The 17,956-nt window shown below is 41.6% G+C and overlaps 1 protein-coding gene across 12 annotated transcripts in view; it reads left to right on the top strand.

The window, feature by feature from the left end:
- The window catches only part of RhoGAP100F (Rho GTPase activating protein at 100F), a 41,040-nt gene that overhangs the window by 10,972 nt on the left and 12,112 nt on the right, over positions 1 to 17,956 (top strand). For 8 of the 12 annotated variants that reach the window (XR_004304871.2, XR_004304873.2, XR_004304872.2 and 5 more), the window contains 2 exons: positions 15,362 to 15,955; positions 17,668 to 17,941. Coding sequence is in view for 8 of the 12 variants with exons in the window: in XM_070206898.1 (XP_070062999.1) it covers positions 15,362 to 15,955; positions 17,668 to 17,941 (868 nt within the window). In the remaining 4 variants the exon portion in view is untranslated. Of the gene's footprint in view, positions 1 to 6,850; positions 8,379 to 15,361; positions 15,956 to 17,667; positions 17,942 to 17,956 lie in introns of those variants that run through there. The other 4 variants (XR_011416073.1, XM_032439062.2, XM_002054412.4 and 1 more) reach the window with 4 other exon arrangements.

Raw genomic sequence — 17,956 nt, 5'->3', positions numbered from 1 at the left:
TCATTTTTCACATTTTAGTTACGTGTATTACGTGTAAAAACTAATTAGAGCCCCTTCAACAGCACTCCTCGCATAAAATAAACTTGTCCTATAGAAGCTTGTCAATCGACAAGAAACAAAAGTCATTTTATTTTTCGTCTGTCGTTTGCCCTTGTCGTTGCATCTAGTTTTATATTCTATACTCTTACCAATACAGCTACAGGCTCTATTTGCCTTGCATATAACCTTTCGATTGGAGAATTTTCTTGTTGTGACATTAACACTTTCGAATATATGAATTTTTTATTAGTACATACTATATGAGACTGAGGACTACCAAGACTGAGGACTACAATGAATTAATTTAACGATGTTTTTTGATAAGTTTTTATCAATTTGAATAGTTTTAACAATTTGATAATAGACTAAAACTATTCAAAACATGCAGAAGGCTATATAAAAGTTTGAGAAAATTTCTTGCATAAGTCTTATCAAGCTGTTATCAGGTTGAAAACATCTAAGGAGACTCGTTGACCTATTTAGCAAATTATTTATATTTGATTATAAGTTTTTGTGTTTCTAGGTGTTTCTCTTTTACCTTCAGTAACATAGTTTTTACAGGTATTTTATAGTTGCGCATTTCTGATCTTCTTGTTTGCGGTTTGTTGTGCACGTAAAATATTTGCCTGTCATTGCACACAACATGTCGCATTTTCTTCTTTTTTTTTTTTCCTTTGCCAATAAGAACGTGTTTATAATTTCCGGCTAGAAGTCAGGTGCCGTCGGTTCGAGTGGCCGCATAGCATCCACGAGCTGCTTGTGACAGTTTACTTATTGATTGGCTTCTTTTTGCATAACATGCTGTAGGACATCGCAGCAGCGTATACTTGCTTTTTGAAATTCCGGTGCCGGGAATGCTTTTAAAATTCAATAAGAGCATGTTGCCAAAACACTGTCCATCGAAAGTTTTGTGCCCGAGTCCTAAGCTTCGTATGACAAATTTTATGTTTGGCCAAAAAATAAAATCATCAACTGGGGCGCTGCACATGAAGCTGTAGGTGTTTGTATTGGAAGTAGTCGAGTGCAAAAGGAAACAAACACAGATAACATACACACACTATCATATACACACGCAAGCAAATGCAATGCAAAAACAAAATTAACCTCACAACCTACTGCAGCATCCATCCCAGTGCATGTGTGTGTGCGTGCGTGTGTGACTTGACTGTACTAAAAGCGGCTTACACCACTCACAGGTAAACAGGCTAGCCACCCACACACAGCTTTGAGTGTTTTGTTCAGCCCCAAAATACCCACACACGATTGTTGTGTGGATAGGTCGTGGCTTTTATTTTGTCGCCCGCTTCTTGCAGCACATATATATATATATATATATATGTGTGTTAGGTTGAGGGTTGGCGGGCCGGGCTATCAGCCTAGCCAGCTACCTTAGCGTTTTGGCATACCAACCCCCTGCGACCCTTGAGCGTGGTTAAAAGCTGTTTGCTTTACTGCGGATTTTCGCAACGTTTTTGGCTGTCGTGGCGCTCGCAACGCACGAAAGTGTGCTTCAACATTTTTTAACTTTTACGTACTTTGCATTTGCTATGAATTGGGTAAGTGTGTGTGTGTGTGCGTGAGTGAGAAGGGGTGCATGTGGTTTCTGCTTCACGCCGACATTTGCGCTTTTGCTCAGTGCGTATTTGTGTTTCAACTTGCTCTCGCCGTATCTACGGCTCGCTCTCTCTGGAACGAAGAGCTTTTGTAGTAGAGAAAAACGAAACGTGTTTGGCTTTTGCGGCTTGCTTTGCTTGTTCAGAGTGGCCAGACTTTTGTAAAGTTTCTCTTATTTCTGTTCTATTATTTTTCAATTCTTACAGTTACTTTTGGTTTTCCGATCATTTATTTGTTGTTGGTTAGTTGTCTAGACAACAAATTAGAACTGTGTGGTTTTGGCCACAACTGCAAATTTACTCTATTGTGTGTAGTTCAGTGTATTTGTCACAAACTTTGGCACGTGCATTAATTGATGGCACTTGTAACGGCTTTTAAAATGCCAACGGCCCAAAATGGCCCACAAACCATCAATTAGTCCGAGAGCTAGGCCTCAAGTAAACGCACACACACACAGGCATACACGCTCACACATTTGTGTCAAGGTTCATTGTACGTAAGCTTTGTCACTAACATTTCAAATGCAAGTGATAGCTCTGAATTAGGAAAATTGTGGGAAAGTGGGTTGAGCGAGCGGGCTCGGCCTTAGTTTTCAGCGTCTATTGCGGGTACCTTTTTACGCCAGCCGCAATTAACTGCCAAGGTGAATGGCTGTGGCATTAATTGCCAATGAAAACACTTAAATGCTAATTTAGCAAACTAGGCTCACATTTAAGCTTTAAGCAGCTTATGCTAAGAGTACAGCAGCAACAACAACAACCACAATTTATACAACTACAAATTGAATGCGGTATTCAGGCGAACCTTCAACCACACATAAAACTAGCCTTCGCTGATGATTTGATTCTCCCCAACTATTTGGTCTCTCCACAAAAAGCTCACCCTTGCGCCCAAAGCAACCATTTGTGGGCCTACAAAAAAATTCCATCAAATCTGAATGAGTATTTGTTTTCTGTTTTCTGTTTTCAGTTTTTTTTTTTTTTTTTTTTTGTTTTTATTGTTTTGTCTTTCCCCTTTCAGGCCATCAAGCCATTTGAAGCCCACATCGTTGCTGATGACAGCGCCTTCCGGGGGATTTCGAATTTTGATTTCAATTCGGTTACATGGAGCGACGACTGCTGCGAGCTGCGAACTCAATTTGTTTCGCTTGACAAATGTCCAGTGACAAAAAAAAAAAAAAAATAAGAAAAATGTTTCCTCTCCGGATGTTTGTTATTAGCCGCGCACATCCGGCGCGTCGGATAAATTCGATGCCGACTGCGCCATGCAATATATGCTACGGTGTGCGTACTGCGCAGCTTATCCGCGCAGGCGTCTACGTTGCGTATACGTAACGTAACTTTTACTAGCTTCAGACTTAGATTAGAAATTGGCTTTAGCTTTGCGTCTGTCAGCAGCTATGTTGCTGCCATGTTTGCATACAAGCGGGTCCCGCGCCTTGTGCCTTGAAAACCATTTTCAAATGCATTCATTTTGCATGGGCCCGCCCGACAGTTGATTGCCTGTCAACGCGTGTGAGCTGCGACAGCGACGGCAGCGGCATTCGCCAAACTGACCCACATAAATGCCGTGTCGATAAACACCGTGACTACGACCAGCTCGTGAGCAATGCATGTGTGTGTGTGTGTGTGTGGGTTTTGTGAATGATGTGGCCTAGCTATGGGCGTAACATACAACCATACACATACACACACATATGCACACACGCCTACACCTCTATACATGTCATTCATGTTAAGCAAAGTTTACGTTTCAGCCATGATTTCTATTTTCCATACTCTGCTCATGATTGCTGGCTCTTGGCCAGTCTTTATCAATTGTAATGCGTTTTTAATGGCACCGTTTTATCTGTTTATGTCATCGGGGCCAGGTTATTAAAATTATTCATAATTCCCTTTGGAGTCGCCCCAAGTTGCGCGCTCCTTTTAACCTGTCTGCTCTGTGCTCGTGCTACCCCTTTTCACTTTGTTCTGTTTCGCTTCATTTTGTTGATATAAAATGTTTGATAAAAACCATCTGCACAAATGGTTCGCTTTTGTCTAGGCCCAACAAATGTTAAGTGTTTTTATTGTAGCTGTCGCTCTTATTGTTATTGTTGCTTTTGTTGTTGTTGTGGTTGTTGTTGTTGATCCTAAATCACTCGAAATGCTTGTCTGTCATGCCACATGCTGGCTATTTTTGAGCTAGGTTTCTCTTACCACAAACAAACGCACGACCATCATTTCTTTATATACTGAGATTGGCATTTCTGCGAATTCTAATATGTAACTACCAACGGCTATAACCATGCCAAATGCGTATAGTTGATACCGACGTCAGTTTATTTAAGTGGCAGCCATAATTGTCAGGATTTGTGCGTGGATATGTGTGTTTGTGTGCCTATAAATACTTGAGTGGGCTGTTGTGTGCAATTTGAGTGGGGTTGAGCCGCTGCGTGTATAAGAGTTTAATTATAATGCTTATTAACGAGGATAGGTAAATGTATGAGACATTAACTTACGAGTGCACACATAGCAACACACATTATTGACCAGCTCAAGTGAAGCATCTTAATCAAAATACGTAGACGATCGACCTAAGTAGTTTGTCAATTAACGTAATCTGTACGATATCTAATGGAGGTGTGACAGACTTATAAAAAAGTTATCTACATAGAGTATTATGTAGTGGCAGTTGTAGTTGTTGTTTAGGAGTTTCCGCTTCTTTCAATACTAACTAACATCCAATATTAGCTTCGAAATTCGAATAAACTTTAAAACGCGCCGATCTTGTTTGCGCATTCCTCATACGTCATCTAAAAGTTCATATACTTACCGCACGCAGTATTTTAGTTACGTACCCAGATACGTACTCTACTGACAGATTGTGTTCTAAATTCATAGTTTTCTGTCCAGTGGCTTGGTGTTCTGTGCATTTGAACAAGTTCAAGTCCGTTGCCATAGAAAATAACATCTGGCAACGCTGTCAGGGCAGTCTAAATTACGTTCCCCCATAGAAATAGCGGGGGCTGCCTCATCGTCATCGTCGGCACATCAAACACAATTCCCAAAATCCCGACTGCCAATTTTTTCATGTTAAATACACACAAACACACAGGCCATTACACACACACACAGACACAAATACACAGTGATGGGCACGTCGTCTGTCGAACTTTTGTTGGAAAAAAGCTTTCGCTCCCGTGCTTCCTTTTTAATAAAAAAGTTGTTGCCCAGCGAGAGAGCCGTCCGCTCAGGCATGCGTATGTATGTGTTTATGATGCCTGTGTATGTGTCTATTACTGCGTTTGCTCCAGTTTCGAGTGTAGTTGTTCGGGAATTTAAAACTTCGGCTGGCTTCTACTGCCACTCGCTCGGCTCCAGTTCGACGTTTATAGAGCCAACGTTTTTAATACGTAAAGTTCAGTTGAGCGCGTCGGACGTTATCGTGTTTCGCTCTCGTCCTCGTACACGTCGCAGGCAACATCGTGCATGGCGTGTGTGTTAGTGTTTGTGTGTGTGCGTAGTAGTATTTCCGCCGCAACTGTATATACATATGCACATAAATACCTGCAGAGCGGCTGACGTAGTGGCGTATCGTAAAAGTCATTAAAAAACTTATTCAATAGTATTTTACGCACAGGCATAGGTCAATAGCAGTAGCAGCCGTAGCAGCAACAAAATCGCGCGCTCTTCTCGGCACAGAAATCGCACTCATTATCGTCGTGCCTCTAAAATTATTGCATAAAAGCGCATGAAATTGCCAATAAAAGTTTAATGCTGCATTAAATTGCTTCAACGGGCGGTCGATCAATACATAGTGTATAGTAGCAAAACGACAGTCAATTAAATATTTTAGGGAATACACACAAACACACAAATACATGCCTACATATGTATATTTTTAGAAACGCTTTTAATAAACAGCAATACATATAGCTATATAAGAAAGCTTGTACATTTGGTAAGCCGAGACGAGACGCAACGCATTTGGGCGCTTAGGTCCGCTTAGCACGCGTGCTTACACAAATCTCATGAAATTTATAATAAAATAAACGCATTACATGCAGACAATTTACTGTTAGACAACGTTGCGTATACGCTGTGTTGTTTGCAAACCGGATAAATACTCATCATCATTTTTGCATTTGGCACGGGGCACATGCTGACGGGAGCGATGCCCAAGGCATCAGGTTTGGGTTAGCCCCGCTCCATGTTAGACTGTCCCAAATACAGAAAATTTCTATTGCTAAATGCGCGCGCTTACGCCTCCAGCGCCTACTCACGCACGCACACAACCACATCAATATATACTTACATACATACATACACAAAGGCGCATGCCGGGGCAGACGCACACACTGAAGGTTCAACAGCCCGACGACTGCCAGCCATGCAGTGTCAGCGTTAGGCCCCAAAGCAGCCATTATCTTCGACAACGTTACACCACGAGCCCTCAGACTCGTCAGTCAGCGTTATTGCGTATACGCGGTGTCGCCCACACAGCGCGTTGCCGTTGAGCTTCTTCTTTTGTCTGCAAAAGTGGCAAAATGTAATTTTTGGAATTCTCAGCTACTGCCAGGACAGTCTTAGCACGTCTGCCAGCAGCAGCAGCTAAAATGGAATAACCTTTACGTTGCCCACAGTTGCCACGCAACTTCCCCCGCAGCACCCACACAAATTGGGAGTCTCGTTCGTTTAACTCTATTGGCGTGCGTTTGAATTGGCAAACAGTCTCCCGAGAAATGTAACAGGAGCTAACGGCTGTGTTTATGAATATATATTTATTGTGAAGTGGTCATATAAGTTAATGAAATAAACCATTATCATAGCCTATTGGACCTTACTGGTCTCATTGACTTTGCTTTCAGTCATCAAAGGCTTAATTTAGAGCGAGAGAGAGAGAGTAATAAAGTGCTCAATAGATTACATTGAGAAATGCGCTGAAAAGCAAAAGAGTTTCAAGTTGATAAAAAATTTGTATAGCTACTTCAAAAATTATCAATGGCTCTAATTTACATGAAATATTGAATAAATTATAATAGGGTCTTTCATAACGGATATAACTGGTGGAAATTTAAAACTGGTAAAAGCCATCAGAAGGCATCCTGTAGGTTAATGAAGTTGATTTATCCGAATGCCGAGAGTTTGCTTTTCTTATTTTCCTTTTAATTCAAGAGAATAAATTGTATTATTAAATATCAACTATCTCAACTTTCAAGAGAAACTTTATTTGAAAGAAAACAAGTTGGTTGACTTGCAAAGAAATTCCATATTTAACCAATAATCAAGACTTGCGGTTGATGCATTTCTATTTATTATTATTGATCACTTTATTTTAATTAATCCTGCACCAGTGACTAACCAATGGGTTAGGAAATGAGCACCCAACAAATAGAATCTTTAATGAAATCCACTCACAAAGTTTTGCCCTAAATTGGCAACAAAATGTAATTAATTTGGCTTAGGCCCACAATTCTTTTAAGTTATCGTGCAGCTGCTTAATTCCATGCAGTGTTTCTTATTGCCACATTTTGTAGTTAGCCTTCCAGCTTAATTGCTTGGCAGCATTTTTTTAGTCTACCCCATAAATAATAGAAGGGAGTTCAGCTCGGGGCTGTGTTCTAAGGTATCGTGCAACTTTTTCCGCTGCCAGCTTGAATTTAATACCTTTTGTATTAATGAAATTTTTTACGCGTGTAGACCAAATTATTTACGCGAACTTTCGAATGCCAACGCTCACGTGGAAGACATTGTTTTCATTGTTGCTTTCTTTTAAAGGAGCTGAAAGCGCTTTGCCCACTGGGCGTATACTTAACGTAAATCACATGCCAGTGACGGCTTCTGTGAGGCTTTGTGTGTGTTTGTGTATGTGCGTGGGAGAGGCAGGGAAGCAAAGTTCACTTCAAACGCTATTTAAATCAATTGTGTAGAAATTTTCAAACCGTTTGCCAACCTGACGGCCGTGGGAGCCGTTGAGCTAGCAGTGAAGCGTGAAAGGCAAACATAAATATCTCGGCCTGGCAACAAAAGGAAAGGCAGGCAAAAGGAAATCACATGCACTCACATTTACACACACATTCACAAAACGACACTCTAGAATAGATACAGTTATCACAGCTTTGTGTGCTTATAAAACAGAATCGCCGCCGAAAGCGGATAAAACGAATAACCCAAACGAAATCAAATGAAACGAACCGAAGCCAAGCGAAGCGAGGCAAGGCGAATCGAATGAAACAACAAAATTCGAATTAAGCCATAAGACGTGTGTGGCAAGCAACAAAAACGTATCAAATTATAACTTAAGTACAAGTTACCACCGAACAAAAGGAGCAACAACAACGAAACAAAAACATCTTAGACTTACCTAAAAAAAAAAAACACAAGTAAAAATTGCACAGCACGAACTAGGAAAACGAAAAAATAAATTAACTTCGAAACAAACAAAAACGAATTCTAATACAGCGACGTCTCGAGCTGGGGGCAAAAACTATCATTTAAATTAGAAACTCAGCCCGCGGGTGGGCTATGTACGTGTGTGGGTGCGTGCGTGGGTGAGTGTGCGTGTGTGTGTGTGTGTGTGTGCAGCGCATAGTATATACATAAGTCCTACTAAGTCTGCCTTGTCAGGCATTTTTTTGCTCACATTTTGACATTTGCGTGGGAACAGTAAAGCTGGCTGCAGCAAAATTAATGTGCGAAAGGGCTACGACAGGATGTTTCCTCACCAGAAGCAGCGGCCGCAAGGTGAGTCTCCTACTTGCACTCCCTTAAGTAAATTTGATTCCAGCAACTTATTTATTAATAACACATTAACTAATGATGTGGCCTCGCAACTCTCTTGGCATTTAACATGATTTGCAAAAAGCTTATGCGCACCTTCAACATTCTCCAAAATTCACAAGAAGTACTACAAAGAAAAATGTTGCATACTCTGTATAATGATAAAGTCTATACGAAAAAACTAGTTATCATAAAGAGTGTAAATATTTTACTCTTGTTAAAATAAAAATATATTATATATAAATAAATTTTTAAAGTTTTGTCCGATTTGCATCAAACTCGTGTTACAGCGATTTGGGAAACTTTACCCACAACTGTGGTAAATTGGCGAAAAACGGTTGTATGCGAGTTTTTTGCTTACCATCCGATCGACTTCAAAACCATTTTCAAAGATCTTTGAGAGAATTTAGTTGATACGTTCTTGAGTGGCAAATATGGGTCAAAGGCTTAATAAACGAAAGTTACTTGACTTTTTGGTGTGCATATAGCGCGATAGTTGAGATTAATTAGGGGAGGGTCGAAGAACGCAATCGCTGGGAATCGGAATTCAAATTGCATTCTTGCACCGCATTCTTAGGCACCATATTTAAATTAAAAGTTTTGATTTTTGTTTTTGATTTTGTTCATCATTAAGGTTAATCGCAAGTTTCTTAAATATTTTTTACCCAGAGTATGCCCCAGTCGAGCAATTGCATTGCCAACTCGTTATTTTCTACCGTCAGAAAACTCGAGATTTGCGCTAAGGATTGTCAAAAGATTTTTTTTGTGCATGTTTTGCTTTGTTCACGCTTTACTCTTGCAGCTCGTTTGTCGTTTTTGTGGTTGCAATGGGCGTTGCATTTTAATATGCAGTGTGAAAAAGAAACTCCCAAGTTCTTTGGCTGCAACCACAATAAAAAACTTTCAGCTTTCATGGTTTGGGGTTTTCAAACTCAAAAAAGCCGCAGAGTTTTATGAAAAGGCATGCAATGTTTGTAAGAGAAGATAATCTAGAATGCCCTCACTTACATTATTTAATTTGACAGAAAATTGTACAATGGCAACAATTTTATTAAAAACATTTCAAAAACAAATCAAATGGACTTTGAGTAGGTAAAGGTCTGTGCATGACAAGCAAATGCTCGTCATTTTGTATTAAACAAAGCATCTAAAGGAATTATTATTAAAACATGGCACTCGATATAAAAAACTAGATGAAAAAATAATGTAAAATTCCCGAGCTCCACTCCAACTACAAGTTCGAGTGCTTCGGAACGTCATGACGTTGCATAAAATACGCACATCCTGTAACGGCAGCCGGGCTAAGGCGACCAACCTTCACATCAAATAAACTCGCCAACAAATTTGCATGACATTTTTTATTTCTCTTTAATATTTATTTATTTATATGTTTGTGTGTTTGTGTGTGTTTTATGCAAATATTGTTTTTTCTGGTGCTTTTTTTTATGCACGCGCACTTTGAGCTGCGACTATTTTCCACTTGTGACTCCCTGATCCGCCTCCGCAGTTGCCCCAGTCGTGTGTTGTTTTTCCCGCTGCTTGCGCTTTGACGTGAGGCACTCTGAACGATTTTGTATCCTTTGTAATTTTTTGTTTGCACCAACAATTTATGTGCTATTTATGCGGATGAATGCATAAACAAAATTTGCGTAATATAAATAAAATTGCATTTTTTATAGATCAGTGCTTAACCAACAGCCAGTTAAACAAATTTATTTGCGCCCGAAGGTTTAAAAAATATTAAATATGCCATGGTCGAAAGTTAAAAAAAAAATTGAATAAAGTAGAAACAGACTCTTTAGTTGCAGGCAGACTGAATGGAGGTTTTATATTTGGCCCTGTTGGCGAACTCCTTATATATATATTTTTATTGCAACTTTCGCAACTTTGGCAGCTACTTAAGAGTTCGGTGCCCCCGCTTATTTGAAGCGTACTTCAAATATTGAAATAAAATTTCATTAAGCTTCCAACCGACAGCCGCCTGCCCTGCAGAATATTTGCACAGATAATGGCAGGGCCTGCCCGGTTTGTTTTTCTGGGCGCTTCCCATTTGACAACCAGACACACACACTTTTACACACGCCCATTTGGCTGCATAATTAAATTTAGCACTGACAGCCTGTGGGCGGCAGCATAGGCGTGGCTGTGTGGCATGTAACACCCCAGACTCTGGATGCATGATAGTGCATCGACTGCAAAGCAGCCTGCTCAAGTGTGGAGCAGGCAAAGTCAAGTCAATCAATCGCCTCGGTATCATTAACGCTTACATATAGAATATATTAATTGTTCCACTTAGTTGGCAGCTTAATGGCAAAACGTCGTTTGCCTTTTAGCTGCTCCAGCTAAGTCAGCAGGCTGGCCGTCTAGTGTTTATCAGCCTCTCCATAGATAGAAGCTGTCCTTTCTGGCAGCAAGAGTGTAAATTCTTGGCACGATGTGCACATTTTTCACATTTTCTGTTTAACTTGGGAGCTGTTTTTATTTTTTTTCCTGCTGATCGGAATTTTGACGCTAAGCTCTGTCATCAGACTTAGAAATTTACTGGCACCCCGGGCAGAAATTGATTTTCTGCATTGTCCCTTGCGGTAAATTACATAACGTGTCCCTCAAAATTCGTTCTGTTTACCGTCCTAACGTTTGTCAGCTGGTAAAATTTAAATTTAATCAATAAATCAAGTATACGGCACGTATATCTTAGGGTAGTTACACACTCAGGCAAATAAACCCCCATACACTAAGGCTGCCTCAGCTGTCCATGCTCCTATTGTAGTTGCTGCTTTGTTAGCCTTAATTTGTGGTTAACACAACTTGAGCCAGGACAATAATTTCAGTCACCAGTGTCTCAAATGTTGTTGTCTCTTGCGTGTCCTTACACAGAATACCACATACATTTGGTCACTGGCACAGCTGCAACTGACAACTATTATTAACGAAGCAAAATCCACAGTTCTGACTAGCAATGCATTGTCGTCAGTGAATTGCTGAAATTCCGAGACAGTTGACATGAAATTGGCCAAAGTTTTACGTGTGTATGGCTTTTACCGCAATTAGCCTGAGCATCCTATTAATTATTATTATTTCGTTGAGCCTTACGTAGAGTCGGTGGTTGTCCTGCTTTGTGATACGAACACGCACGACTCAAAACGTCCTGCTCTCTTTGAAACAAACAAAACAAAGCAATGTCAAATATTCGTAGCCGCATATAAATACGATTCATTTTTCTGGAAAATAGTTTTTTGACTCTTGCTGAATTTCTTTTAGTTTAACAGCATATGCAAAAATAAACGCATAAGCTAAGCAAATATTCTAATAAAAAGGCAGAGCATAACTGTCCATAAAATGTTCACTTCAGCTTACTAGACGAAAAGCTTAAAATACTGATACAAATTATATATTGGATAAATTCAAGTAAATAATTTATATTGTCTTTGCTTAATATCAAGGTCAGTTGGGTATCAAATGCCAGCTTTGACTCTTAATATGATACCATTAGACATTTTCCGATGCTATCAAATTGAGGGCCATTAGACAAATAACATGACTTGGCATGTATTGGCAGGGATTAGGCCATGACTGTCCCACCCGAAAATTGTATTAATTAAATGTGAACGAAAACAATAAAATAAATGCACATAGCCGAAGCAAAGCAATTATTCAATCCAGTCTGTGTCAGCTGAGCAGGGTCCAAAATGCAAAAACAAAAGGAACTTAAATGCTGTATGTGTCAAATCACACAGACACACACACTTAAGCAATCAATCAATGAGCCTGACAATCAATCAAGTAGGCTGACACAATAGACTGAGCCGTCTGGGCGTCTTGGAGATAAGGTGACAAATGCAAAATCAAATGAATCAGAAGCAAAGTACCCATTGCTGCATGAAGTGATCTAAGCGAGACTTGATTGTTTTGGCCATGTTACAATTACGGGTGGTCAATTATTGAAAAAAGCGGCCCAAATGGCCCACGCAAGCTCGCAGCGTTGCGGGTGATTAGGGACTTGGTTTAGTTTCGGTTTTAATGTATCTGCTGGCCCATATTGCCTTTTGCTGTTAACAGTATGTCCAAGCATGTCGAAACGCGCACATTCGACTACCAAATACCCTGTAGTACCCTCGGTAAATAAATAATATTGGCTTCTAGCATCACGCTGTCAACTCTTTAAATCATAAAATATGGTTCACACTATTAGAAATTCAACGCGTTCTTACTGATGGATATCAATACCTTGGCTTCTTCTGATCAATAATTTATATACTTTATGTAGACAGGCGGACGCCTGTTGTCCGTTACACAAATTTTACATTAACAATATGCCGTTTTTTACGCATTTTGAATGGCTACAGGGTATACAAATATGCACGCAGACATACACACACCCACGCACATACAGCGACTGTTAATGGCATTTTGGCGGGCATAATTACAATTTGACTCAATTTCCGTTTGAAGCTTTTGATGATTTTATTGATTTTGTGAAGTCACGCAACTTCCTTGATGGCCAGCACGTCGAATGCCACCGTAAGTTCTCTGGTCTGTACCTGTATATTCTCTTGAAAGTAATTGCCAGAAATCATCAATATTAAACAGCTCTTATAGAGCTGCAGATATACACACACACACACACAAACACACACACAGAGCCGTGCATCTATGCATATTTTCAATTAGGTCGTCGCACATGAAGCAGAAGAGAAAGGCTGGCCAGCTGGAGTAGGAGGAGGGGCTGTCTACAAGTAGCTACTGCTGCTGACTAAGCACAATGACAACGTCATGAAGTTTAAGTGAGTTTTAAAAGTCTGGTGAGGCTGGCATGACTCACATGTGTGGCTCTATACATATTTACAATGCTTGGCATAATCAGCAGGAAGGAGTTATGGTAGGTGGGGAAAAGGCTTGAAGAGACTATTTTGCGCTCCATTTTCGCAGAGTTAACGACTTAGTCATGCTGTTAGCCACAACTTAAACTTATTGGATTTGCCGGTTAACAGACTATGCGTTTACCACTCGTAATTAGCCGGTCGATGCGGTGTAAGTAATTAATGCTTGCCACAGCGCTTGCAGTTATGCAACAGACAGCGCAAAGCACTAGTGGGGCACTGAATAATTAAATGGAAAAGGGACACGTGACAGAGTTCACCGTTAAAATGATTACGCTGAACTTGACATATCCACAGAGAGAGTGCCAGAGAGAGAGAGAGAGAGAGAGAGAGAGAGAGTCTGTTGCATATTTTCAAGCTGACAGTCTGTACACACACACACACACACAAACACACACAGAGCTGAGAAAGTCGCCCTCATGTAGTTATTTCCTTGTTGCCTTTGGCACTTCATGTGTCCATTTTGTGCTGACCAAGCCCCGGGCACGCGATGCACACACTCACACACATAGAAAAATACACACACGTTTAGCTGAAAGTATATACATATACAAGGACTTTTTGGGGCCCAACAACAACATTAACGTCACTTGCACCGTGGCCTGGCAATTTTTGAATACAGTTCTTAGCCCGCACGCAACTAGGCGGGCACAGCAGAAACGATAACTTTAAGTGTGTTAATAATGCCCCCAGCATTGTGAATTATTTACGAGTACTTATATTTGGTTATGCATTTGCTATGCCACAAACAAGACACTGAATAAGAAGTGGGCAAAATGAAAAGATGGAAACAGTGAAATAGCATTCAAGTAAACGGACTTAAATAGTTTAATGTTAGCTACCAAAAACTTGAGAAATATACAAAATGCAGAGCCCGAGGGATCTGCGAATATGTATATAGAATAATGCCCATTTAGCTAAGAGAATGAGCAAGCCGAAATGGCGTTTGAGTACAAAACTTTAGCGACAGCTGCAAAACTTTGACAAAGTTGCACAACATCAACACAGTAGTAAGAACAACAATAACAGCAAAAATGAGAGTGAAGCTGTGTGGATGCGCAGCTTAGACAGCAACTAGAACTAGAGGCAGAGCCAACATATGTCAAAGTTTGGTAATTTCAAAGTATTTTTTTGTTGTTGCCTGTGGGCATGCATGATATTTGGCAAAAACCGCAGCAAAAGACTCAAGTGTACACTTGACTGGTGCTGGCCCAGAGACTGGTGCGCTGCCGAGATTTGCCTGCAGGCGAGCTAGCCACGGTCAACAATGGGTTGCTTGCCCTTTCACTGCCCTCGTGCCGCCCCGGCTTTAATCCATTAAAAACTTCGTTGTGGGCTGTGGATGGCAGCTGCAACTTCATTTAAAGTGCATTTTCATTTGTTAACCCAAACCTAGAGCCAATCTTAGCCGTTCCCTGAAAATCAAAGTTGTACATAGTTGCTGTTGCTGGCGTGTGACATCATCAACATCACGTGCCCGCCTGGCTACAGTTCTGCTCGGTACAGTTGCCTCGAAGTACTCTTCGCATGACTCTCCGGAATCGACCCCTTGCTGGCCAGCTCTTGTTGCCTGCACACGAGAAATTCAGTGTAACGTGACAGTTACAGAAATTGCAGCTGGTGTGGCGTGGCGTGGAACGTCCACAGAAACAGTAAAGGAAAAATTCAACTACGTAACGAAATAATTATTGCATAGTTTGTGGGCCAAGTCTTGCGCAATTTGGCCAAAATGTCAACGATAAGAGTCGTCAGTTTGATTGAAGCTCACCAACGCTGCAGTAGTTCGCCGAGCACTTGTAGTCTTAACAAAGCAGTGACTGCAAAATTGGCTTAATGAATGCAAAGCAAAATCTTTTAGCGGCGCTTAAGTGGGCGTGTCCGTTTGGGCGTGCAGCGACTAGTAACTAGCAACTAGCAGCGGCAGCTGTTGGCTGTCCCAGCAGCAACAAGAATTTGCCTAATTTATGCTGCGACGCGTTGCACTTTAGTTTCGCATTTGAATTAAGCTCTGTGCATAAATTAACAGCATGGCAACTAAATGGAAAACTTTCTTTGTTTGCTTTGCAGGAAAATGGAAGATCAGTTCCTGATGTTACCGCCAGTCCGGGCCGTGCACCGCCCGGCCCGCTGCCCGCCAATCAGCAGCCCGGCATGGGCAACCAACAGCAGCAGCACCACCATGCCAACCAGCAGCAGCAGCAGCAGCAGCAGCAACAGCATCATGGTAACCAGCAACAGAACCGCGGCCAGAGCGGCAATACAAACGGCTCTGGCGGCGTTAAGGATCCGGTGCTGCTCCAAGGTGACTTTCGCAAGGTCAGCGGGATCAGTTCGGAGATTTTTCGACAGATAGAAGCTGTCGAGAACGATCATGATCCGAATACCGCTGCAGCGCTGGAGGCAGTGGAGCGGCGCGGAGAGATGATTGTGCGCATCTTGGAGCCACGCTCCATGGGCAGTAAACAGGCTGTGGATGCGGCACATAAGCTGATGAACAAAGCCGATGGCCGGCACACCGTGCAACTGGTGGAGATTGTGAAGCGGCCCGGCCAAACACTCGGCCTGTATATACGTGAAGGCAACGGCGCCGATCGCACCGATGGCGTCTTCATATCCCGCATAGCCCTGGAGTCGGCAGTCTACAACAGCGGCTGCTTAAGGGTAAGAATCTACGTTTATGCTGTCTATTTATTGTAAAACTCGCAGTTTGCTTAGCTCTTAATACTTTTGGCAACTTTCATTTTTTTGTGGAGCGCCTCCATGCGCATATCCTCCAAGTCCTCCTGAAAGCCTAGTCTTTTGCTTATCAGCTCCTCGTGCTCGACCTGAGCAAAGCTTGATTCCATGCGTCTATCATCCAAGTCACGGTCGCGATACTTGCGCTTATCATAGCCAAATATGTTGCGTATGTAGGCTGATATGTCCTCCTGGCATTCGCTGTCGTCTATAAAATCATTCAAATCCGAGTCATAATCGCTTTCATCCTGGTTTGAATTTTGTTGCTTATTTTCTAGTTTCAGTTCGAGGGCAATTTTATTGAGGCTGCCGTCGGGATTGACCGCCCGCCTTGCAGCTGCTGCCTGCAAGAATGCAGATGTAACTGGAATTGAGGATACAACTGGAGCATTTTGGTTGTTCCCGTTTGTTGGATTCTTGCTTAACTGCTTTATTCTTTCGCTGGTCTTGGAGCATGTAGACATACCTTCAGAATTATTCAGTTCTGCTGCAATTGAGCTAGTGGTCTGACCGGCTCCTAACGGCTTTTGCGATCCCTTGGCCTCAAGTTTTGTCTGCCGTTTACGTTCACGCTGACGCTGAGCTCGCTCCTCCAGCTCGAGTTTTTCCTTTGCTGTCAGCAAACGACTGGATGGCCGTTTCCTTGGTGGCGTGACGATTTTAATTGGCTCGTGCTGTTTTTTTTCGGCAAGTTTGAGCAGCGCTTGAAAGTCCATGGGCGCGGGTTGTGGAGCTCGTTTATGTTTGGGCTTTGGTTGCGTGTTCTCGCGTAACTTGCGCTCCTCTTCCGGATCATAGATCGTTTTGGAAGTGCTATAGGCACCTGCCCTACTAGCCTCCTTGGCTGGCTTACACCGAAGGGGCTTGGATTTAGTCGACTTCGCAGGGACAGCGCGCAAAATTGGTAGTTGATGTGGCGCTGGCGCCTTCTCCATATATTTACGGTATAAGTCATCTGTTTCCGGCGAAACGAAACCGTAGTCATTAAAGTTCGGATCATCAGGTCCGCCCAAGTGGTCACCACTTTTTAAGTCCTTTGCCACCGATTTGCTGGTCGATTTTGTAACTTTTAACATTTTTGGTTTGATATATTTTTTTGGTCGAATAATTAAGGCTTTTCAAAGTGACGCTTCGACCTTTAAAAATATGTTCAGGTATTTTTTTTTTTAAATTTTTAGACTGACTAGTTTGATGTGTATGTCGATGCGATTTGAAGTTAGGTTTTTTTATGGGCTCTGCAGAACTTCATTGTATTTTATACCTTAGTCAATGCGTTAATTCCGATATGAGGAAAACATATTATATGTTGGTAAGAGCTTAAAAGCTGGAAGTACAATCACAAGTACTCTGCACGCTCCATTGTGGTGATTGTTTTTAAAAAAAATACAGATATCGACTAATACTTTATGTAGGCCTTAAAGCTCGACAGGTGGATGTTAAACAAAATAGTGTCCTGGTACATAATTTATCCAGTCTAGTGGCTTATACCTGCTCTAAGTGAAAAAAATGGAGCTTTATTCTTCTTACTTGTTGCTCTGTATATGAAATGCTTATACATAAATATAAATATATAAAGAGGAATTATTTAGAATTCTAATTAAGCCGATTGGTTTTGTGGCACAAATTCTGTTATGCAGGTGGGCGACGAAATCCTGGCCGTCAATTTGGTTGATGTCACACATATGTCGCTCGATGATGTCGTCATCATCATGTCAATTCCTCGGCGTCTGGTGCTGGCCATACGGCAGAGGCGTGGTAACCGTGGAGCCGGTTCACCGGGTCCGCCAACACTGTCGCGACCAGAACAGAAGCCGCCGCCGGTGGTGGTTATCAAGCGTGATCTCAGAGACGAGGACCTGGACGAAACGGATCGAATGCCGCGCCCGCGTTCATCACGTGAAAGACGTACAGGTAGTTTAAAGTGAG

The sequence above is a fragment of the Drosophila virilis genome, chromosome 2, assembly GCF_030788295.1.
Source record: "Drosophila virilis strain 15010-1051.87 chromosome 2, Dvir_AGI_RSII-ME, whole genome shotgun sequence".
NCBI lineage: Eukaryota > Metazoa > Arthropoda > Insecta > Diptera > Drosophilidae > Drosophila > Drosophila virilis.
Note: the sequence above shows the minus strand (reverse complement) of the source record. Positions and strands in the feature narration are given on the sequence as shown.